The sequence below is a fragment of the Sinocyclocheilus grahami genome, unplaced genomic scaffold (assembly GCF_001515645.1).
Source record: "Sinocyclocheilus grahami isolate Dianchi unplaced genomic scaffold, SAMN03320097.WGS_v1.1 scaffold1092.1, whole genome shotgun sequence".
In the NCBI taxonomy this organism is placed as follows: Eukaryota; Metazoa; Chordata; class Actinopteri; order Cypriniformes; family Cyprinidae; genus Sinocyclocheilus; species Sinocyclocheilus grahami.
Genome location: NW_015506271.1, coordinates 169,782 through 194,591, shown reverse-complemented (window position 1 = coordinate 194,591; position 24,810 = coordinate 169,782). Strand labels below are relative to the sequence as shown.

The 24,810-nt window shown below is 37.7% G+C and overlaps 1 protein-coding gene across 1 annotated transcript; it reads right to left on the bottom strand.

The window, feature by feature from the left end:
* Positions 1-249: 249 nt before the first annotated feature.
* On the bottom strand, positions 250-23,514 carry LOC107566685 (transmembrane protein 255B). The gene is made up of 9 exons (XM_016252197.1): positions 23,421-23,514; positions 22,621-22,763; positions 17,633-17,695; positions 9,818-9,907; positions 8,615-8,695; positions 8,181-8,266; positions 6,258-6,417; positions 2,182-2,319; positions 250-414 (listed from the first exon to the last, which is right to left on the bottom strand). Exons 1-9 carry the CDS (start codon positions 23,476-23,478, stop codon positions 268-270), a joined length of 966 nt encoding a protein of 321 aa, XP_016107683.1. The 5' UTR covers positions 23,479-23,514; the 3' UTR covers positions 250-267.
* Positions 23,515-24,810: the final 1,296 nt, after the last annotated feature.

Here is a 24,810-nt window from a genome sequence, read left to right as displayed (position 1 = left end):
TAACTTCCAGGCAGGTGTGTTGAGGCAAGTTGTAGCAAAACTCTACAGGACATCAGCCCTCCAGGACTGAGTTTGGACACCCCTGTTTTAAACGGCACACTTCACTTTTTCAAGATTTTTGGACTGCACACTGAGATGTTTTTCATCAGCTCTTTTCCCAGCAAACTATTGTCTTACTTCAGCTCTGTTCTGTAACCTAGTGAACTACTTCATTGTCTGCTGTAAATAGAGCACACAATAAAGGTCTTCGGTTTGGATTCAGATGTTCTAAGCTGAGAAGCTGGAGGTCTTGTAGGGTAGCAGGTTGTAAAGGGGGGCAAAGGGAGGAGGGTTGGGCTGTGCGTGGGATGTATCTGATGATCCTCCTGGAGATGCACTAGCAGGTGCTGCTGGAGAAACATAAAGCGACGCCCTCTGGAGGAAAGAGGAAAAGAAGCTTTTTTTAGCTTTTAAACCAGGGGTGCCCAAACTCGGTCCTGGAGGGCCGGTGTCCTGCAGAGTTTAGCTCCAACCCTAATCAAACACACCTGAACCAGCTAATCAAGCTCTTACTAGGCATACTATAACTTCCAGGCAGGTGTGTTGAGGCAAGTTGTAGCAAAACTCTACAGGACATCGGCCCTCCAGGACTGAGTTTGGACACCCCTGTTTTAAACGGCACACTTCACTTTTTCAAGATTTTTGGACTGCACACTGAGATGTTTTTCATCAGCTCTTTTCCCAGCAAACTATTGTCTTACTTCAGCTCTGTTCTGTAACCTAGTGAACTACTTCATTGTCTACTGTAAATAGAGCACACAATAAACACTGGGTTAAATGGTGCATTTGATTTAAATGTATTTTTAGCCGTACTTTTTCAGTACTGAATAAAAAATTATAATGACAATTTCCTCAATTTCCCCTGATGTGACCCGTCCACAATCTAGGATGAAAGCTTTCATTTAGATTGCCATGATGGATTCTAGAATTGGAATTCAAGCCAAAATGAGATGTTGCCTAGGTGGGCCGCTCATTCATTCTTAGAAATAAAGATTTCCAAATGGGGTTTCACAGCGATGCTATAGAAGATTTGCTTGGTTCCTCAAAGAACCTTTCAGTGAACTGTTCCTAAAAGAACCATTAAATTCCTAGTGTGAAGAACAATTTGGTAATCTAAAGAACCTTCAAAGATCCTTGAATGTTCAATGTTTTTCATGGAACCATTGATGCAGAACCTTTATTTTTAAAGGGATCGTTCACCCAAAAACTACAATTCTGTCATTAATTACTCACCCTCATGTCGTTCCAAACCCGTAAGACCTTCGTTCATCTTTTGAAAACAAGATATTTTTGATGGAATCTGAGAGCTCTCTGACCCTCCATAGACAGCAATGATATTACCATGATCAATGCACAGAAACGTAGCAAGGACATCGGTAAAATAGTCGTCCATGTGACATCAGGGGTTCAACTGTAATTTTACGAAGCTACGAGAATACTTTTTGTGCGCAAAGAAAACAATAATAATGCAACTGTTAGTATTGTTATTATAGAACTGCTGAATAAATTGTTATTATTGTTTTCTTTGCGCACAAAAAGTATTCTTGAAGGTCTTACGTGTTCGGAACGACATGAGGGTGAGTAATTAATGACAGAATTTTTGGGTGAACTATCCCTTTAATAGTGTTGAGGTGATCATGTAATAATGCAATCATTTTCTCAGTGACTGTTATATGTTTAATTTATTAGGCTGTATAATCCTATTCTCTTAGTTTATTTGTTGCGTTCATGATGAGCATGGCTGATCTGATGCTTAGTGATGTGTGTTTAAGTTGGCCAGAGGAACTTTTGTGGCGATGCTTCCAAAAGAAACTTTCAGATCACTCAGCAGGGGTGAGAGTGCTGGAAGATCCATGATCTGGGATTGGTTGGACTTCTGGCTGGCGTTCTCGGCAGGGCAGGGGTGTGATCAGGACAAGCCCAAGGATCAGTATACTTAGGCATAGTTTTATAAGGGAATGCTGTGGGATTTTGGACGGGGATCATTCTGGGAGCACACACCGCATCCTCAGGGATTTGATAGGGAGTCTCACACTAATTTTACGGTACACAAAAAGTCTGCAAGTCTCCACAACTGAATCATACCATAAAAGACCATGAGCAGAATCTGTGTGCGTGTGTAAGTGAGCGTGATGTACTGACCGGGTAGAGCTGGTGTCCTGCGTGTGAGTTTGGGTCCGTTAGCAGGGGTGCGGTGGGGGAAGAACAGCTGGCTCCATCAAAAGAGAATAGAGATGAACCTCCCAGCTGGGACACATCAAGACCGACCACCCCACTCTTCTGGCAAGAAGAAAAAAAAAAAAGTATAAGATCATCTCTGGCTGCCATATGCCAAAAAATATTTACCAAAACAGTTTATCTATACAATTGCCCCAGAAAGTAGAGTTTACTTCTACGTTCCAATCCCGGAAATGTGAAAAGGGTCCATTGTTTATTGGTATATCTCTGTTGCACAGGGCAATTTTGTGTGTTTGCATAAAAGCCAATGGAATCATGTTTTAATTTGATTTATATACATGCATGTAGCTGATGATCCTTTAAGTGACATGCAGGTCTTCAATTTTTAAAAAGTAAGCTTAAAAAGTTTTGAATGAAGGATAACAGATGTAAACATAAAAGTTTGTACATGAAAGTTTATGCAGTCTTTTAAGCTTTCATAAACCCGTATTGTGACTTTTGCAGAAAGCCATATATAACTCGAATGCTCGTCTTGGGAAAAATTAATTTAGCAGTGGCTGAACTGGCACTGTTTCCCCCTATTGCTGAGACACATTTCCTGAAAGCAATACCACATTAATCAAAACTATAAACATAAAGCCAAAACCACCAACTCAGTGCTGCAAACCTCAAGCTATTAAGACGAAATTAAACACTGTGTTAAAAAATTTTCAATTCAAACACAAACCATCAAATACACTGAACACAATTACACACAGTGAGATTTGTTTAAACGAAACAGTTACAATGGTTTAGGACACTGAAATGAATGTAGGGTTGGTCAAAGAAATATGTATATATCTTGAATCTGCAATATCATGTTCATTGTGTATACATATAAAATATCAAGAATTTTCTGTTTACAGTTGTGGTTTTGTGTTTATAGAGTCATAGTTCGTTGTGTATTGACTATTGAGAAAACAAGCCGGACACACAAATGGATTAACTGGTCACGAAGAGTAAAGATGATGAAGAAAACACTGAAAGTGTCAGAGGTATTTAGCTAAATCAGCAGAAAGATGTCCAAACATTTACAATGTCTTCACACATATTTTCCAGTTGATAAATTATGCCAAAAATAAGCCCAGAAGTTTCTCTTCATTGTACTTTGCTGACAGACTTTAAAAAGCCTTTCCAGTGGTCCAGCAGATTTGTAGTGATTTGTGTGATACGCTGTCCAAATTTGTCCCACTTATAGTCTTCAAAGCAACGCTATTTTGACCTTTGAGAAAAATTGGACCAATAAAGGTAACCGTTTTCCTTTCTTTTTCAGAAGCGTTTCCAGAAGAACATCTGTGCCTTCAGCACTAATCCAACGAGACTAGCCTTTAAAACAAAGTTGGCGTTCATCTGTCATCTGTCATTTCATGTATGGATTCTGAAAGATTGGAATCTCTGTAGTTATTACCAGGGTGGAAGTGTCTGGATGTGGGTGTTACAGAAGGTCATGTGCTCAGGATGTGTGCAAAACATAACTTACTGCAATAAGACCAATTGTTGTTTTACTCAGAAAGTTAGCAAAACGTCTTTAGCTTTAATTAGTCTTCGATGAACGCCAAGGCTGTGTGAGGCAAAAAATAATAATAATTTGAATAGTATTAAAAATCACAAAATTTCTTTGTGAAACTCAAATTTCCCATGACGTCTGGTCCACTTTATAGCTTATTATGGCCATGGATGAACTGGCAAGTCAGGTTTTTCAGTTAGTCAGAATCCAAAAAAGTACTGTATAAACACCAAGTAAATAAGAGATTTATTTTGTAGCCAGGTCTGACAACTGAACTAACTCTTAACTGAAGTGATTGACAGCTTTAGTGATTATAAAGGGAGCACTCTTTATGTTTTTCTTACTGCTAACAGAATCAGCGGCCATGTACTGTACAAAGTGTAGAGAGTGATAATCACATTTAAATGCAGCAATGAATTATCATTCCTTGCGTCACTCCCAAAATTGGGATGATTGAGAGTGATAATCATAGCAACAGATTGGACAGAAAATCGAATATGTCATAATAGATCTGTGCATTAAGTCTTGCAGTGTACATGCAAATGCAAAAATGTAATGCAAGATTTGCCACAGCAATACTTAAAACACGAAAACAGAGCCGTGATGGCTGAATTATTAAAAACACTCTTTTTTGTTTTAAGTTTTATTCTGACACTTATTACTTGGGTTTCACTTTATTTTGATGGTCCCTTTATTTGCTGAGTATTAGACTGGTAGGGTTAGGGTTAGCATAAGTAGGCATGTACTTGCAAAGTTACTTATAATCTTTAGAAAGTCTGTTGGGAGTCCATCACAAGAAAGATTTAGCACATATTAAGCAGACAGTCTACTAATACTCTAATGAGAGTTATAGACATGTTGGTGCAACGTTATGTTTATTGTCAACAGAGTGTTCAAAAGGGACTATTAAAATAAAGTGTTACAATTACTAGTAATTATCACTAATAATAACTTTTATTTATTTATTTCAAATAATTTTATAAAATAGTTAAATAGTCAAAGGGTATTTTCCAACAGGTTTTGCTGGTATAGAAATTGGTACATGTGAATTGTACTGTTATTTTTGTGTTTTGACTACACTAGAACAACAATAACCTAATTTTCAATTAGTACATTAAATATGTGTAGTGTAGATGTGCAATATTTAAAAATATTTTGTCACAGATCACACATCACATCGGTCAAACACGGTGATGGCAGCATTATATTCTGAGGAACTAGAAAGCTTGTTTGTACCAAGGACAACATGAACAAAACAAATACACAAACATCCTTGAGCAGAATCTGGTTTAGTCAGCCAAACATCTGCATATACGGCAAGATTTACTTTCCTGCAGGAAAATAAATTTCCCGTCCTTCAACACAGGAGGATTATTGAAAACAAAACACAAATCTTTGCAGCTGTTTTCTGCTTTAATCAATCAACAAAAGCAGAAACAAGAATGTCTCCACAGATTCCCAAGAGATCGCACACACTTTCTCTTTCTTTCATAGCTGAGAATGTCACATTCAGTTAAACGCATGCCAGATATCTACCGGTGGGCCTTTAAACCAGTGTGACTAAGACGATCCAGCACGTCTGCTGAGACCAAAGCAGCTGAAGACACACCTCTTCCACAAGTTAACCACCCCACACACATTTAAACGAATGCACTTACCAAAAAAATAATAAACTCTACATTTCTGCTTTTCTCTTGTTTGCTTCCTCGTCTAATTTTCTGATAAACCTGGAACTTTGTCTTGTTGTCATAATTGTTGGAAGTCATAGATGAAAATTAAACTCAATACTGGCCAAACCTAGATTTTTATAGGATGAAAACACTGTATTAAACCATTGTAGATCTTTCTGGAGTTTGGAAAGTATAAATTTGTCAAGAAATCCTGTACACTTGCAAATACAATCTCTAAGTAAGTTGTGCAGAAGTGAAAAATAATTATACTTAAATTTATTTGAAATACATTTATTTCATGCTAAGTATACTACAAATACATTAACATATTAATGTACTTAATAAAAATACACTGCAGTTGTACTTTTGCTATACTAATTTAAAGTCTACTAAATTGGAACAACTCATTTTGTACTTAATGCACTTTAATTGTGCAGAAGTAGTGCTGAAGTCCAAATAAAGATACAAGTATATTTGATTGTTCTAAAGTGGAACTATTGCAAGTATACTTCAGGTACACCTTAAATGTCTTGCATTTAAAGACTGATATTATTCAAAGATCATACAATCTCATAAATAGTGACATTAAAACACATTTTAGGCTTAATATTAAGAAATGTGCATTGTTGCACAAGTAGTACTCCAAATAAAGTTAAATTACAATTTTTACATCAGTGAGTCCCAAGCAATGTGTCAGTAAATGTTAATAGGTTCGAACTACTTAGTATGAAATATTTAATTTTTTACTAAATTCAGATGTTAAGAAATGGACTAAAATTTTGCATCCTGTTTGTTAAATCTCTGCGAATTTTTCCAAGCCTCACCATGTCTTTGATACTGCCCAGTACAGCAGTGGTCAGGATTCCACACACGAAGGCCAGCAGGTTAAGTGTGGTCAGGACCCAGAGGAGAACATACAGAGAAAGGACCTCCTGACAGCTCTGCACACCAACAAACTCATAGTAATTGTTCAGATATCCTCCACTGAAAAAGAAAGCAAGAAATCATTGGCATGGTATTATTATGTTTATGTGCTATTAATAACTTATTGTTACTAGAGATTCTCAAGAAAGTGCAGGTGGTTCATTGGCGTGCAAAACTCAATGTCTGTAGTGCAAATGGTATGAAATGAATTTTATTATGACAACGCTGCTGCTGCAAAGCAATTACACTTACAGGAACTTGCTACTGCCAATACATACGCCGATATGGTGCTATGAGTATTTGAGACATACTGCTGCTGCACAGATAACATATATAATAACTAGGGCTGGTAAGCGATTACAATTTTTAATCTAATTAATTACATGATGTGGCGATTAATTAATCAAAAGATAATTTAAAGTCATTGTTGTGTAAAGCATCAAACAGACATTACAAAAAGTAGCTTCAGCAAGAAATATTTAGTTTGATACAATTTATTACATAAACTCTTTTGGACCATGAGGGTGAGTAAATGATGACACAATTGTCATTTTTGGGTGGGTGAACTATACCTTTAATAAATTATTTTATTAATTTTATTATTATTACTATGGAAATATGAAATTATTTCTTTAATGAAATGATGCCAGTAGGTGGTGGTAAATGTCTTAATTATTAAGTCATCGAGTCATTTATTCATTAATTTGATTCGTTCAAATGGCTGATTCATTCAGGAGTGAAGTAAATGGTTCTTTATCAGTGGTCCATTGAATCATTAGGCTTGTTCGACTTGAAGCGGATCATCACCATCAGATCGATTGTGTGTAACAACAAAGTACCACAAGAGCTATAGAGAGCAGAAGGCTCCTTATGCTTTTGAATCGCTCTCGCGGTACTTTGATGTCATACACCGATCGATCTGTGCAGCGCCGCTTCAAATCCAACGCGCCAAATGGTTCACCCAATTTGTTCAAAATGTGCATTAAGAAATTAAATTCTGCTGTGTGTTGCTCCGAGACAAACAGTTCTGCTTTGTCTTTATATTTTCGTTAGCAAAATTGAGCAAAACAGACAACATTGTGTCTAAAACAACACAATATTAACTTCTTACTTACTGAACTGTTGTATAAGATCAGTATCACATTTGCACTTGTGTGATATTGCACTTAGCCTGTTGCTCGTGTGATATTGCTTAACTATATGATGTAAATATGAGACAAAAACTCAAACTGGGGCATTTTTGCCCCATATCTTGAATTTTAGGGACATTCTAACGATGTTCTCTAGGCTCCATCACGCAGTGAGTTGAATGCGGTAATAATTTTAACGCGCTATTTTTCACCGTAATGAATTAATCTAATTAATGAATTAAATTACCAGCCCTAATAATAACCTGTAGCAGATCTATACAGGTGGAGCTGGGGAAGTGGAGGGATTCAGAGAAACTCTCAAAGCACACTGCGAACTGCTCTAGTGAATGCTAACCAGCCATTTATATGTAAAGCAGCAAGCTCATTGGTCGCATATGCAAAATAAACTAATCAGCTTGTACCAAGTAGTTTAACACTATGAATATCATCAGTTTGCGTTAAGGCGCCATCAAGAGTTTTATGACAGAACTTGGCATTTATATACTATTTTTAATACTCATAGTTAGAGATTTGAACCCTTAACTCAAAGTATGAATAATAGTAATGAAAGAGTGAAATTAATTTTTGGTTTCTTTGATGCTCTGCAGTTGACAAATAACAACTCGTATTGCATTATTGTTGAGTTTTTCCTTAAAGTGTCTGTGTTTCTTCACCAATATGTGAATTACTTACTTGGCGCAATCATACAAATCACAACAGTAACACGTTCCACTCCGAACCTTTATATTACATGACTCTGTTAGTCCTTGACAGGGAACCTACAAAACAATTGAGCATCTTTTAGAAATAAAACGCTATATACAAAACTCACTTTTTTATACAAGCAAAATGTTTTGTGCACACATTTTTATTCAGCTGTCTCTAGTTATAACTAACTACTGTTATAACATCAAATTATGATGCTAAATTAACTGCATGTAATAGCTCAGAGATCACAGCATCAATTCATCCACCAATGAACTAAATCAACTTAAAACAGGACTTTAGTCTTCATCAAAAACCTGGTTAAAAGACAGCTATTTAGGTGGGCATTTTTTATAAGTACAGGTAGACATACAAATATATTTTAAAGAGCTGAACATAGAAATCAGGAGGACTTGACTCACTGTAGCGTAGTAGTTCTCATAGATGTAACTATTTCCACTGGTGTAGAACTGACATCTTCCTGCCCTCATTGGACGCATATCCTGTTGAGAGTATAAGAAATGTCTTCAGTTTGACGTTTTCTTCTGCAACTGCATTGAAACATTTTTTTCTTTAATACGATGCTTTTCTACCACTACTATCTACAACCACTACAAAAACTTCGGGGGGGAAATACATTTCTTTCTTTTCTCTACATTTCCACTCTGCTCTAGCTTTTTACATTGCTCATAAATGTAAATGAGAAGCTCAAAGTGGGCATTTCTTATCATCACACCAAGAGTTTTCCCTCAAACTCAGTCCATCATTCTGCTCTTCATGAGTCACATTCATGCTGTTAAGACAGATGATCTGACCGCTGAAATACTAAAGAGTTCAGTGAACTCCTCATCTCTCCAAATGCAGCCCTTGGATTTTGACACTGAAAACTGAACATGTTATGTAGCCAGCTGAATAAACATAGTCATTAGGTTAATAAGACTTTGACTTTGAACTTGTATGACCAACTAACAGTTAGCCAAGAGGTTATCAGTCTTACTTTTTGTTATCAAATTAGACCAAACTATGTTTTTATGTGTGTAAACTGTATGTAAAGAAACATTTTAATCACTAAGGCCCAGATTTACTAACAACTTATGCAAGCGCAAACCCTCTTTTGACATTAAAAAACTGTTTAGGATTAATTAAAGACACGGTGAAAAATTAGACACGGTCATTTTTGCGGCTGACCTTATTGCATATGCATTTGCAGGACTTTCCTTTTCAGATGCAAAGTTTATGAGAGGAGGGTGTTTAAATGAATCATGCAACTCCATTTACTATGGTTTGTGCCAGTCAGTTTACTGGTATTTGTGGCATTATTTACTTCCCCAAAAGCATGTCTGAATCCAGCTAATTTGCGCTGCTCTTGGTGTTCTTTTATTCATGAAATGTCAGTAAATCACCCGCAGAACTTTCCACTCATATCTGCACTTTTATGGGATTGTGCTCTCACGCTAATTTGCCGTTAGCAAATCTGACCCTAAATTGTCTATATCTCCAATATAGTAGTGGTTGCTTGGGTATTCTTTTTGCTTGATGCTGCATTGATAAGATGTTCTGAACGGTCGCTAGGCAGTTGCTAAGGTTGTTTCTATATAAAAATGTTTCATAGTTGCTGTACTTACAATGTTGAGCAGGATGAAAATGCCATCAACCACAAGACACAGGAAACTGGAAATTATACCAAAACTCAGGAACACAATGGCTGCAATCAGCTGGACAGAGAAAGAAAAATGGATTACAGATACAAATGTACATTTGAGTTGACAGCCAAAAAAGATGCAGGCTCTATTTATTTATTTATGGTACATTTTCCCCAATATTAATGACCTGGAATATATATTTTTTTGCTTTTGATCGAAAAATAAATAATGCAATAATAAATAATAAAATATAAATAATACATAATAAGACAATATAATATATACATATAAACATTTATAATACATTATTGCTTCGATTAAACACCAAATGTGTTAACATAACACTCACATAAAGCACTACTGCATAACAAGAGATATATTATTGCATGGCGATGATCACAGTCATTTTAAATAAGTGTGACCTAATATTGCAGTATATAAAACAGCTTTATTTGACATGAACTGTACTGTAGTAAATACCTTTCCTAGTATATACCCATACATGTGCACATACACACAGTTTTTGTCCTTGTCCAAAGCTGACAAATCTTTATGTGAGTCCTGGGGGCGCAACAAAAACTCATCCAGCTTTGAAACTAACCATAAATTACGTATAAATAACAATAACTCAACCAAATGGCATAGTGTATTTATTTTAACATGCAATATGATATCCACAGGGACACATCTCTTCTCAGCTGATCAGAGGCAGACTGCCAAAAGAAGCTCAACCCACCAACAGAGAAACAGATGAACATAAAGAGAAAAGGAGAGCCCGGAAGAGAGGAAGTGAACAGAGACAGTAAATGGACGCACTGTATATAAAGTTCAACAGAAAGAGGAAGGAAGATGAAAGGACAATGTCCACACTTAGGACCTGTGCTTCTTGTTCAGTTTAGGAAAAATCTATAGCAGATGTGAATTACAGTTCAAAGATGGGAATGAGGACGACAAATTAAACAAGACATAAACCAGCATACATTTTTGACCAAATAATAGACTTTTGGTATGACTATATGTGTTGTTTTCAATTGACTCTTCGTTAAGCTCTGCCTTGGGGCAGAATCTTGTCTCACCAAAGGCAGACGTCCAGAATGTTCAGAAACCTGTTTAAAAACAGTTCTATCATGACAACATTCGGAGGGTTTGGAATGGTAGTGTACATGTCAATGTTAATGTGTTTGAATAGATCTGCTGCTGCTGCTGCTGCTGTGGAAGAACAAGTACCGAGACTTGATACTGCCAATACACCCACAGACATGCTGCTGTGAGCATATAAGTAATAAAACATACATGAAATGATCCCCATGTATAGCATACATGATTCACCCTGTAACAGATCTATACAGGTGGAGCTGGGGAAGGTGTAGGGTTTCTGAAGCACTGCTACAGCAAGCACTAGCTAAGTATTTGAATGTTGAGTAGCGAGCTCATTGGCTGCTGATACAAAAAGAACTAGCTGCGCCATCTAATAAAAAATTGTCTGCTCTCAAGTGATATTTAACTTTTTGTTGTCTTCACATATCAGATGCACCATATTTCTCTCCAAAACATTATAACGTGTTACATTATTGTTGTAGGGGGAAGTGGAAATGGTGGAATGGTCAAATATTTAGAAATTAACATAAATCATTTTCATACAATAAATATTTAAAATAAGTTTATTAGATACTGTCATATTCATAGAACAAAAAGCGAATTTGATTAAATTTGATTGTTGAATTTAAATCCTGGAACATAAAAGTGTCTAAAGAAACACCAAAATGTTGCTTTGAGAATGAGGCTTTTCATTTTCATTTTCAAATATTTCCTATCTCAACATTTGCTTTTTTTTTTAACTTGAATTTAAATTATGTTGGCTTAAAGTACGTCAGCCACCAGCAAACCAAACTGCCTCAAAGAACTGCTTCAGATGGCCATTTAAAACTTTTTTTTCCTATAATGACAACCACTGAAGCTTGAAGAAACATCACATCATTGTGAAAATGTCACTGGTTTTGTTCTATAACTGCCAGGAATACTGAAGAATTCATGCAATGTTTCCCAAGAGCTTTAATTATCACAGCATTAGGCTTGTTTTAATGACTGTCAGGGTTAAGAGTTCTTCAGGGCAGAATGATATTTGTAATTTAGAGCTACCAACACGTCATTTGTTTTTGATTATGTGATTTTAGGTCTCCAAAACAAAGTTCGGCATATGACAAACAAAGTTTTATTGGTGATTATCTAATGTATCACATTTTATCAGCAACTATGAAAGAGAGTATTTAACTATTTATTTAGAGAGTTTTATTCATTTAAGGTGAAATAATTGTTTGTTGGTGCCAGCAAACTTACAGTGCCAAGCTCTGAACTCAAGTTATTTCAACAAAGTAGCACATGAAAACAAAATTCAAAAGCACAATAAAAGTTGTAGCAAGATATGGTACATTAGCTTTTTTAGACCTCACACCATCTGTTTTTATCAAACCACTTGGCTACTATTATCTCGCTCTCTTTTTTTTTTTTTGGTTGGAACCACATGATAAATAAATAAACAGCATGGTTTTGCAAAATGAACTGTCTGTGGGCAGGATTGTTTTTTAATTTAAATATACGCATTTTTAAAGACAAATAAGTGATGGGGAACAGGAACACCATTCTGAAATCAATAAGAAATTAAAAGATCAAAAAATCTTATTTGCATCAACCAACAGCCATGTCCACATTAGAACTTAGACAAATATTTCTGATCATAAAAACGGTAGGACTTTCTTTCTTCTGTGCAACATAAAAGAAGATATTCTGAGAAGTGTCTCAGTGCCTTTTCTCCAAACAATGGCAGTCAATAGTCACCACAGCTTTAGTTACCAACACCTTTCAAAATATGCACTTTTGTGCTCCGCAGAAAGAGAAAGTCTGTGAAACAACATGAGGGTGCACCGTAAATGACGACAGAATTAATGTATCCTGTTACTGTTCTTCATAAACTGCAGTATCTCAACAGCTTGTCCAAAAAACACAGGTTCTGCCTGTCCAGAGAAACACTCTTGCAGAATAGGAGTCAATAGCCTTTTAAATGACTAAATACACTCTCCCTGGGATAACAAACGTTATCTTTTTCATCAATACATTGGAATTATGGGCTATGAAATTCCCATCTGCTCTGAAACATTCTTCTCATCTGTCTGGACACTTCATGCTGTACAAAATGTTCTTTCTCCACCTCACCCTGCGTTTATGTTTTCCTCTTTCACAGACATGTAACAGTCTGTATCTTGTTTAAGCCTTTTATGTTTGTAGCATCTTTTCCAGATATGGTCAGCATGCCACTGAAGCTGGACCATGATGAACGGAGACAGACCTTTGGCTCTCCTGAAAATTTTCCAGTCAATTCTCATGCCTGCTCCACCCAGAACAAGCTACCAACCAACTAGTAATACTGCACAGCAATGCCTTATAATGGTGGCATTTTACATGGGCAAGCAGCACTCACATTAAATATCTAGTTTCTCTGTAGTTCACATTAAGCCTTTCCTGTGACCCCAGTAAATCTGTCAGTGATGTAAAATGTAGTTTATGCTGGAGCTGAGTAGAAGGACTGACACCAGGCCCATAAACACTGGGCAGGAAATCAGTTCATGCTGTGTCTGTTTAGTACAGTGACCCTTCAAGTACAAGAAGAAATGGTTCTGCAATTTCCAAAAGTACAAGTTCTGGAGGCCCAGACGGAAACAAAGTGTGCCCAATTTGCCTGAAACACAAATCTGGAGCAAATCCTGAGGCTTGGATATGTATCTGTCCGACTACACCCTTTTAAGTAGGAAATTTAAATGTTCTGATAAAAGTGGTAATAGCGGTATACATAAACTAACTAACAGCTACAAAGATACAATGTTCTGGGTGGTAGCAATGTACCATGCATTAAAATATGGGTGGTCTGCTTAATTTCTTAATTTCAGGAGTATTTTCCTGAACATCATTATTGTATTAAAGAAAATTGTTTTCTGTTGATGCATGCAAACATATTTTGGTCAAGAATAAAATGGATCGTGTTACATTGCAAAACAATATGCATCTGTGAATCATTAAAGAACCCACTATGTTGGTGGTTATGCTCTATCAATGACACCTCTGAAATGCTGCTGATTATCACAGACAATAATCGTGTCCATCATTTTGTAAAAACAAGCAACAACATGTACAATACAGTACAGTGGAAGTCTATGGGGTCATAACACTAAACTAAACTCATCCTGCTGGAAAAAGGGAACATTTTTAGCACAAACAATAAACATTGTTTTATGAAACATTTAATGAATGGGCTTCAACAAAAATGCAGGCTGCACATTTCTTCCAGAATGCCTTGCCTGACTTCCATTATAAGTGTGTTACTACCCTTTGAAAGAAAAAAATTGCAGATGATGTACTATTAATGAAATAAAAGGCCACTTATGTGTACACTTTCATGACTGTTTCTTAACAAACTTAAGCATACTTTCACAAAGTGTACTTTTCAAAAATGTCAAAATGGCATTGTTTTAATAATATTTTGTCATTCTTTAAAGACATACACTTATTTTGATGTGTTGACAAATTTTAACTGTAGTGTGCTATTTGACAGTAAATATAAATTAGAAATATTTTAAATGAAAGTTTGCTGAAAAAATGTACTCACACTCAGGCTTTGCAAAATGTAGATGAATTTGTTTCTTCATCAAAACAGATTTTGAGAAATGCGGCATTACACCACTTACCCACCAATGGATGCAGTGAATGGGTGCCGTCAGAATGAGAGTTCAAACAGAAGCTAAAAGCATCACAATAATTCACAAGTAACCCACATGACTCCAGTCAATCAATTAATGTCTTGTAAAGTGAAAAGCTGCATGTTCGTATAAACAAATGAATTAATTAGAGATGTTTTTAACTTCAAACCATTGCTTCTGGCTAACATACGAGTCCTCTATCCACAATATTGCTATCTCTAGTGAAATAGTTGTCTCGTTTGAATCAGGAGAAATATGCGCAGATTAAGCAACATTTATAAGCGAAAACAGTTTGAAAAAAATATGTTGGTGGATTTTGATTTGAGAGATTGATGTGTTGACAAATTTTAACTGTAGTGTGCTATTTGACAGTAAATATAAATTAGAAATATTTTAAATGAAAGTTTGCTGAAAAAATGTACTCACACTCAGGCTTTGCAAAATGTAGATGAATTTGTTTCTTCATCAAAACAGATTTTGAGAAATGCGGCATTACACCACTTACCCACCAACATTTATAAGCGAATATGTTGGTGGATTTTGATTTGAGAGGAGAACAGATGATGGACTTTTTCACTGGAGGATGCATTATTATGATGTTTTCATTTTACAAAATTTTAATTGATAGCCTGGAGTCGTGTGGATTACTTGTGGGTTATTGTCATACTTTTATCCACTGTTTGCACTCTCATTTTGACGGCACCCATTCACTGCAGAAGATCCATTTGGTGAGCACTTGATGTAATGCTTAATTTCTCCAAATCTGTTCAGATTAATAAACAAACTCATCTACATCTTGGACGGCCTGAGGGTTAGTACATTTTTTGCAAATTTAGATTTTCAGGTGAACTATTCCTTTACCTGTCCAGGCAGATCAATGTAGACCTTGATATCAATGATTTATATTTTGTACTTTCATAGCTGTTACATCACTAAAGCCTTGTTCAGACTGTCAGTCCAGATCTGTTTTTAGTGAATATCTGACTGGAATCAGATCGTATTTAGCTGGTCTGAACAGCAAAAATCATGTGAAATCTGATTTTGTGTAGCTTTTTGCCTATGATTAATTAGAGATGTTTTTAACTTCAAACCATTGCTTCTGGCTAACATACGAGTCCTCTATCCACAATATTGCTATCTCTAGTGAAATAGTTGTCTCGTTTGAATCAGGAGAAATATGCGCAGATTAAGCAACATTTATAAGCGAAAACAGTTTGAAAAAAATATGTTGGTGGATTTTGATTTGAGAGAAGAACAGATGATGGACTTTTTCACTGGAGGATGCATTATTATGATGTTTTCATTTTACAAAATTTTAATTGATAGCCTGGAGTCGTGTGGATTACTTGTGGGTTATTGTCATACTTTTATCCACTGTTTGCACTCTCATTTTGACGGCACCCATTCACTGCAGAAGATCCATTTGGTGAGCACTTGATGTAATGCTGAATTTCTCCAAATCTGTTCAGATTAATAAACAAACTCATCTACATCTTGGACGGCCTGAGGGTTAGTACATTTTTTGCAAATTTAGATTTTTAGGTGAACTATTCCTTTACCTGTCCAGACAGATCAATGTAGACCTTGATATCAATGATTTATATTTTGTACTTTCATAGCTGTTACGTCACTAAAGCCTTGTTCAGACTGTCAGTCCAGATCTGTTTTTAGTGAATATCTGACTGGAATCAGATCGTATTTAGCTGGTCTGAACAGCAAAAATCATGTGAAATCTGATTTTGTGTAGCTTTTTGCCTATTTCTCTTTCTCACGCCCCGTAAAACGTACAGTAAACACATCAGACATTGTCAAACATTAAAATCAGGTTCCAATCGGATATGCACAAAAATTGGACTTAGACTGACAGTCTGAACAAAGCTTACAGTTTTTTTAACTGCTTACACACATTTTCAAAACTTGCCATAATATTAATTCCTGTTAGATTTTTGTGTGTTACACAGAGAATTGTGTGTTGTGTTTTGCAAAAAGTGTTTTATGAAATGGAAAACTGAGTCAAAGGGTGAGAATTAGTGTATGGTTTTGCAGATTTGGTGTGTGGTTCTGGTGTTTGAGTGTCAGGTTTCAGAAATTGTGTGATAAGTAAAGATTGTGTGTGTAAGCAGTTGAAAAAAAACTGTAATTCACCCAACAGCAACTTGGGCTGTTTCTAAGCAGTAATTGGAGTAACCCTGAATTCACCTGGATTACTGGAAGAAATCAACAGTCCCCATAAGGATGCGGGCTTAATATTGTCTTAATTAAAATGCAAGAAATGCAGAAAAGTTTGTGTGAGGGTTAGGTTTTGGAGTTGAGTTAGGTGGTGGAAAACATAAGCTAAGTGTAAAGACAATAAAAGTCAATGGAAAGTCCCCACCAAAAAACATGTGTGTGTGTGTGTGTGCAGGTTTGATTACTTGTGAGAGCCAATTGTTTGAAAATGCGCTCACAAATATAGAGAAACATGTCAGAAACCCAACTGCGAGGACATTTAAAGTGTCCACACTATTTGATTGGCTCATAAATTGGACAAATTATGTTTTCATTAAATCTGCTACAGGTTTGTGTGAGGGTTAGGTTTAGAGGCAGGACTGATCTTATCAAACCTTTGAAACCAGTGTGAAATTCTGAACAACTGTGCCGGCTCTTAGCTATATACATGACATATACAGTAGTCTCCTTTCTGATTATTTTGCATATAATTTATGGTTTTTTGAAATTCCATATATTTAAAACTTTTAAAAGTCACTAAAAATGATGAACTTTTTAAAACAATTTATGAAACATCACTGAACATCATTTGGCAGATCTGTGGTATAAAAACAGATATAGTGTGCTTTTAAATGCTTATGCTTCACATATTTGCACTTTGGAAGCATGAGATTAGAATGTTTTCTTAACCAGACCAAAGAAAAAGGAAAAATAAAAAGGGTACATATTTTGTGAACCATAACTAGAAATTACCATGGCAGGATGACAAGGTATTATGCTGATCAGGATCATAAAACAGGAAGACAAACCCCAACTGAAAATGTTACATTGTGATATCTACCAGCTGCTTGCGGTTTTCCTCCAGGCATAGTCCAAGAACTCCCAAGAATGAGCCAAATGCCAACTGCAATCAGTAGACAGACATGAATGTAAAAAGAGAAACAAATGATGCAAAATACTCTAGAGAACATAAGCATGACCGTACGAGCACTGGGAATCATTATCATGGTTTCAATTCGTTTCATGCTAAATGATTTATGGCATTCACTCTATGGCTTTTTCAAGCTTAAATGACAAGAAAATATGAAGGAGAAGTCTGAAACAAAAATATTTCAAGGATCATGAGATCCTTATGTGTTGTGGAACACATAACCTACCCTCTCCTCAACATCATGCTGATAACTACAGTAACTGTAAGATCCAATCACTTTGGATGCAAAACTTCTTCATGGCCATCAACTTATGAGAGGTGACACACTGTAGCTATACTCATAGTCCAAGTCTCCAGCAGGGTATCTGCAGGAGTTGTGGAAAGTTTCACAGACCATCCAAGTTCACATATGGAAAAGAGATGTTTTGGTAACACAGTATGCGGTTTACTTCTCACTGTCAGACTGATTTTATTGTGTTCTTTTTCCTGCTGTGAACCCATTGATAATATTTGACATTGTATCAACAAGAAGCCCCTTGTTTATAATGTCTGAACAGCCTTGAGCTCACAGATGAAGTCACTAATGCAATTCATTAATTGGGAAAATGCAAGTTTGAGTATTACTAAGATGCAACCACTTACACTTCTAGGATTGGTTCATAAAAATGGGGGGAATTTCTGTCGTTATTTACTCATGTTATTCCAAACCTGTATGAAGCAAATGAAGACAGAGTTTTTAAGTTTCAAAAAGGATGCATTGTATAATAAAAGTGTAATAAAATGTTGTACAATCCAAGAGATATTGTCAGTGAATTGAGGGGTGCATGGCCAAAAATACTTTAAAAAAAAGGTACAAAATGAGTCCCACACGATTCAATTAGGGAAATTTAATACTTACATACAAGATTATTCTGTATTATACAAATACAGAAAGTATTATTCTGTGATGGCTGGCAACCTTAGTTATAGTCCTAGGTGTCATAATAGGGCTACAAAATGTAAGACGGTGCTTGGCCATTGACTGCCTTGTACTCTAGAAGTGTTTTTAACCTGATTCTAGCAGTGACAGGGAGCCATTTACGTGAAACAGACATGCATTGTGGCGTGGAAGTACATGGGAAGCTTGAACAGCCAGTCTGAAGTATTCTGGGTAAGCTGCACAGGTCTCCTCATATGCTGGGAGACCGGCCAGGAATCAGTTGTAGTAGTAAGAACAGGTCTCGGCTAAAGTTCTGGTTAGCATGTGGGGTGCAAATGACAGATTCAGCAGAGGATCGCAGCGCTCGGATGCGAGCGAGCTCACGTCGGCTCAAGTCCTACATGCCTCGCTCTCTCAACACAGAGAGGCTTCCCCCGTCCTCTTCAATCAGTTTGACCAGCGTCCCTCTGCCAGCGCGAGCGATCTGGTCTTGTTCGGTGTCATTAGCAGCCTCGTATGCGGAGGAGCTGTAAGGCTCGACTGCCAACCCTGCCCCCCTGCCGTCGTCCGAGCACAGCTGTCCTGGTGGCCCCGGTCTGGAGAAACCAGCATTGGTTATCAGAGCTGTCGCAGCTGCTCATAGCAGCCCCGTGACCCATTCCCCTGAGGCGGGATCTCCTCTCTCAGACAAACAGGACAATATGGCACCCCCGGCCCAAGCTGTGGGCTCTGCATCTTTGGCCACTCGACGGGAGCCTGCAAGCCTCCCAGAGTGTGTTCGAAACACCATTTCTCAGGCTAGAGCTCCATCTACAAGACGCCTCTACGCCCTTAAGTGGTCAGTGTTCTCCGCTTGGTGCTTAACCAGGCGAGGACAGGCGTATCGGTGATATTGCCCTTCCTACAGGAGCTATTGGATAAGGAGCACTCCCCATCCACGCTCAAGGTCTATGTAGCAGCTATAACGGCTTTTCATGCCCCGATAGCAGGCCAGTCGGTGGGCAGAAACAACTTTATTGTCCGTTTTCTGAGGCTAGGAGGCTGAATCTGCCCCGTCCCCTCACTGTCCCTACGTGGGACCTGCCCACTGTTTTGAGGGCCCTGAAGGGTCCTCCCTTTGAGCCGCTGCAGTCTGTTGACCTTCGGTCCCTTTCGTTGAAAACCGCTCTGCTGCTAGCATTAGCATCGGTCAAACGAATGATAGACTTACAGGCGCTCTCTGTGAGCCCTACCTGCCTGGAGTTCGGGCCTGGCGACTCTAAGGTTGTCCTGAAACCGAGGCATGGTTATATATCTAAGGTGCTCTCTACTCCATTCAGGGCACAGGTCATTACACTCTCTGCGCTTCCTCCCTCAGAAGAGGACCAGGAGTTGGTCTCTGCCTCATCAGGGTGCTGAAAGTTTACATCGAGTGTTCTGCCCCGTTTAGGCAGTCTGAACAGTTCTTTGTTTGCTTCGGTGGCTGTGCTAAAGGGCATCCGGTCACGAAGCAAAGACTTTCTAAATGGATAGTTGACACTATTATGCTAGCCTATTCTTCCTTGGGCCTGCAATGCTCCATTGGAGTATGAGCCCATTCAACTAGAGGCGTCGCCTCTTCTTGGGCATGGTCAAGCGGCTTGTCCATTGCGGAAATTTTTGTGGTGGCCGGTTGGGCCTCGCCATTCACATTTGCTAGGTTTTATAACCTGGACGTCCCTGTCTTGCAGGCTAGGGTTCTTTTTGCATAACTGGCATGCACCTGCTTACGCAGTACCACTCTGAGCAGGAGTTTGGCCGTAATATGCTCAAAACCATCAGAGGATTTACTTGTGCGCTCTCGGGCCTCATAGGTGCCGGGGCTGTGCAAGTCTTCTGGAATGATCACTCTGGTTGGGCGTGACCTCTGTGAGCTTAGCCCATTCGCCTTGGGAGGTGTTGGACTTCACGCTATTGTCCCCTTGGGTTCTGAGGTGCCTAGGGCAAGGTTACACATGTAGTCGTTCCTCTGCCATAGCACGGCGTGATTGTATTGGTTCCCATAGCATCTTAGCAGACGCAGTATGAGTGAAGTATTGATAGGGAACGTACTCGGAGATACAGGAACGAGTACTGCATTGCTAGCCATGCTATACAGTTGCACGACTCAGTCGTCGCTTCAGTCGAAGTAACCTAAATCCTATGGCGAAATGCCCGCTTATATAGCCAGATGGCCCCGCCCATTCTGGCGGGCTTTGTCGGGCTTCGTGGCCATAGGTTCGTGCAGCACCGCTGCCGAACCATTGGTTCGTTTTTAAAGGGGTCATATGATGTGATTTAAATTTTTCCTTTCTCTTTGGAGTGTTACAAGCTCTTGGTGCATAAAGAAGATCTGTAAAGTTGCAAAGACTGAAGTCTCAAATCCAAAGAGATATTCTTTATAAAAGTTAAGCTGTGGATCGCCGGATCGGCTTTCACCGTGGACGAAGCGGAGTCCAGCCCGGGGTCGTCTCATGTGGTTGCCACAAGCCCACCGCCTCTGCTCACTCTAGCCCTCCGGCCGTTCCTCACTCTAGGCCGCCGTGTGTGATGCTGTGTTTCGTTGGGAAAGTGAAACTACTTTGTTGGGCCTTTCCGAAAAATGGACACGACTAGAAATCAGTGGTTAAGTTGTATTTACAACACTGTTCCAGAACACTTCAACCCAAATATTCAGATGTGTGTAGCACATTTTATGGAGGACCGTTTCCTGATCCTGGAAGAGTAGACTACAATGCCGGCTGTTCTGACTCACGGACTGTAAGTACGTTTTTTATATTTAAAGAGTTTTTATATTTTATATTTTTTATATTTAAAGCGAGTTTTTTGGGCAGTGTAGAGTAGGGCTTGTTGTTTGTAATTTCTCCGATCACAAATGCAGACATGGTTTTATGTTTACGCGGCGCAATGCAACGCAATGCGTAAAAAGACAGTATTAAAAAGACAGTATAAGTCATTATAATCCATAATTATGTCCCCACAGGATGCAACGAATGTCTCGATCGTTTATAATGGGTTTTCATGTTTTTGAATCATCGCTCTGGCCTGACGGGGCATCATCACAGTATGATAGGGGCGTAACATTTCCGTCACACGCTTGAGGTATTCGGCCAATCATAACGTACTGGATAGCTGGCCAATCACAGCACACCTTGCTTTTCAGACCGATGAGCTTTGTAAAAATCGACGCGTTTCAGAAAGGCGGGGCATAGAGGAGAAACAATAATGTACAGTATGTGGAAAATAATGTGTTTTTTTAACCTAAAACCGCATAAACACATTTCATTACACCAAATACACAAAATAATGTTCTTTTTAGCAACATCATATGACCCCTTTAAAGTATACTGCACGAACCAATGGGCGTGCAGTTACACTGCGTTATTGAAAAAGGCTTCAGTTCAGGAAAAAAAGGGCTTTTTCCCATAGCGTCTTAGCAGACGAAGTACTCGTTCCCGTATCTCAGGGAACCGAGGTTACGTTTGTAACCGAGTACGATTCTGATGCTATTTCAGAGTGTGTGGTTTTCTCATGAAAATTTGTCTTGGAAAGGTTTGGCTGGTCTCTGTCTATTTTGGAGACTTCTATGAGTTTTAAATAGAGTCAGAGCAGTGGATTTGGCTTGGGGTGTTGGAGGAATTACTGCTCCAACCAAAATTAGTGTTCTTCTTGACAGACGATTAATGTCAAATGACTACTTTCTTATCAGATTATGGTTCGACTGAATGAGACATATAAGTACATTTTCATCTCGCTGGATGGAATGGAATCTTCATTGAGACCAGAATAAACTCTAGTTCTCCAGGGTATGTACAAAAAGATCAAGAATGTCATAGTTAGAATACCAAAGAAAACAAATACAAACAAGCAACAAATACTGAACAAAAGAACAAGCAAATAAATATTTTCTATTCAAACATTTTCCCCCCATTGTTTCTGCATTTACACCAAATACGAATCAAAATGTGATTATGACACTTACAATAATTCCTGACATGTATCCTGTGATGCTGACGCTCACAGTGCGTGTGCTGGTGTAGATACCCATCACTACAATGAGCAAAGACAGACTTAACATGCCTGAAACCAGCCACTGAGCCTTTCTTCTCCTCATCCTCACTGCATCTACCAGAGAGAGTTTAGGAGTTAACTACATTTAAACGATTGCAGATCAATAACATAAACATAGTTTAAATCTGCTTAAATAGCCTACATAGTACAGGTTTCCTCTCTTGACTGACAAACTCAGATTAGGTCTGAAATGTTTTTAAATAACACTCTTTTTGGTCAAATTAGGTCTCACTTTATCTAATTTATTAAGGTACGTTTATTAAATACACACTAAAAACACATATTCATATGTTGAAGCTTGATCCACTATGAGGTTGTCACAAAAACATTTTTGCGAATGAAAAATATTTATTAATGACGGGTATATATGATTGTCTACTCATATTTAAAAGACAATCAACCATGAGGGGAAAAAATCGTTCCATTTTACCTGAGGTCCCACTCACTTTACCTGCTGAGCTGAACTCTCTCAATACACAGTCAGTCTATGTTTATCAAATTCAGGAATATAATCGATAAAATAGTTTCGACTGGAAACACATATTTTATTTTACTGTAAAAATGAGAAGTGCAGGTTAATGCAGACATTATGTTTCTTACATTAACAATAATACGTATAATACAAAAAAAATACTTTCTATTTTTCAAATGTTAAGCTTTTCTTTCTTACGCTACATGGACTATATGTTTGAAATCGGATTCAACACTTACCTGCAGCAGCGTGTGAAGGAGGGGAGTCGCGCCGGGTCGTTTCCAGTGCGTTTGTCATTTCTCCTCGTTAAAGTTTATAATCCAACCGATCTCACGCGCGGTGTACATCCAGACTGTGCGCGCCAATGCGACTGCAAGAGCTTTTATACAAGTGCCAGCGCCCTCCGGAGAATTCAGGGACGTGAAATTAGAGTCTGAACAAAGTTAACAGTTCAACTGAAACACGTCTAGCCTGGTAGCGTAATGTGATATACATTTTTAGAGTTTGAGGCAAAATCTTCTTTGTCTTTTTCTGACTTTTGACTATTTGATGATGGTTTTGTTGTAATGCTTCTTCAGAAATTGTTGCAGATGATGCTTATTTGTCACCTACTGCAGTGAGCATTTCTATTTTTAATTTTTCTGTAAAGACAAACTTTAAAGTTTTGACTATTAAAAAAGGGTAACACTTTATTTTAAGGTGTCCTTGTTACACGTTACATGTACTTACTATTATAATAACAATGAATTATGCATAATTACATGCAAGTAACCCTAAACCAAACCCTATAATCCTAACCCTAACCATATAGTAAGTGCATGTAAATTATTATTACTCAGTACATAATTACACTGTAACAATGACACCTTAAAATAAAGTGCAAACTAAAAAAAAGCTATAGAACGGCTCAGGAAAAAGATTATTTAGTTTATTAAACACGTTCTTTTATGACAACAAAAGCTATTAATAAGCAAAATGGTGCTTCAGTCTCAAATAACCTTATTTCAGTGTCAAGATTATAGAGCAATATGAGTCTCACTACACAAATGGGCAACTGATCACTTGTAGATTTAATCTCTGAACACTTGCCAGTTTCTCGCGTGTAAAGTGTTGTTGGGAAACTCAGCAATGTGATGTTATAATACTGATTTGTATCAGTTTTTTAGTTAAGGGAACATGCAAAAAATGATTTATGGGAGGAGGTTCAGATGTGTCTGTTCTTTTTTTGTGTGTGACTAAAAACAATCAAACCTACTTCAGCCGTTTGAAAACTTGCCTGCTGTACAAGAGCAATATACCCTAGTGAGAGACAGTACACTCTAAAAAATGCTGGGTTAAATACAACCCAGTGCTGGGTAAAATAGGGACAAACCCAGCAATTGGGTTGTTTTGACCCAGCAGTTGGGTTAAATGTTTAACCCAACCTTCTGGGTAGTAACCCAACCGCTGGGTTTGTCCCTATTTTACCCAGCACTGGGTTGTGTTTAACCCAGCATTTTTTAGAGTGTATACTTAAATATATTTGAAATACATTGTTTCATGCTAAGTATATACATTTACATATTTATGTACTTTTTTACAATTGTACTTTATTATACTAAACTGTTAAACTGCTAAATTCGAACAACA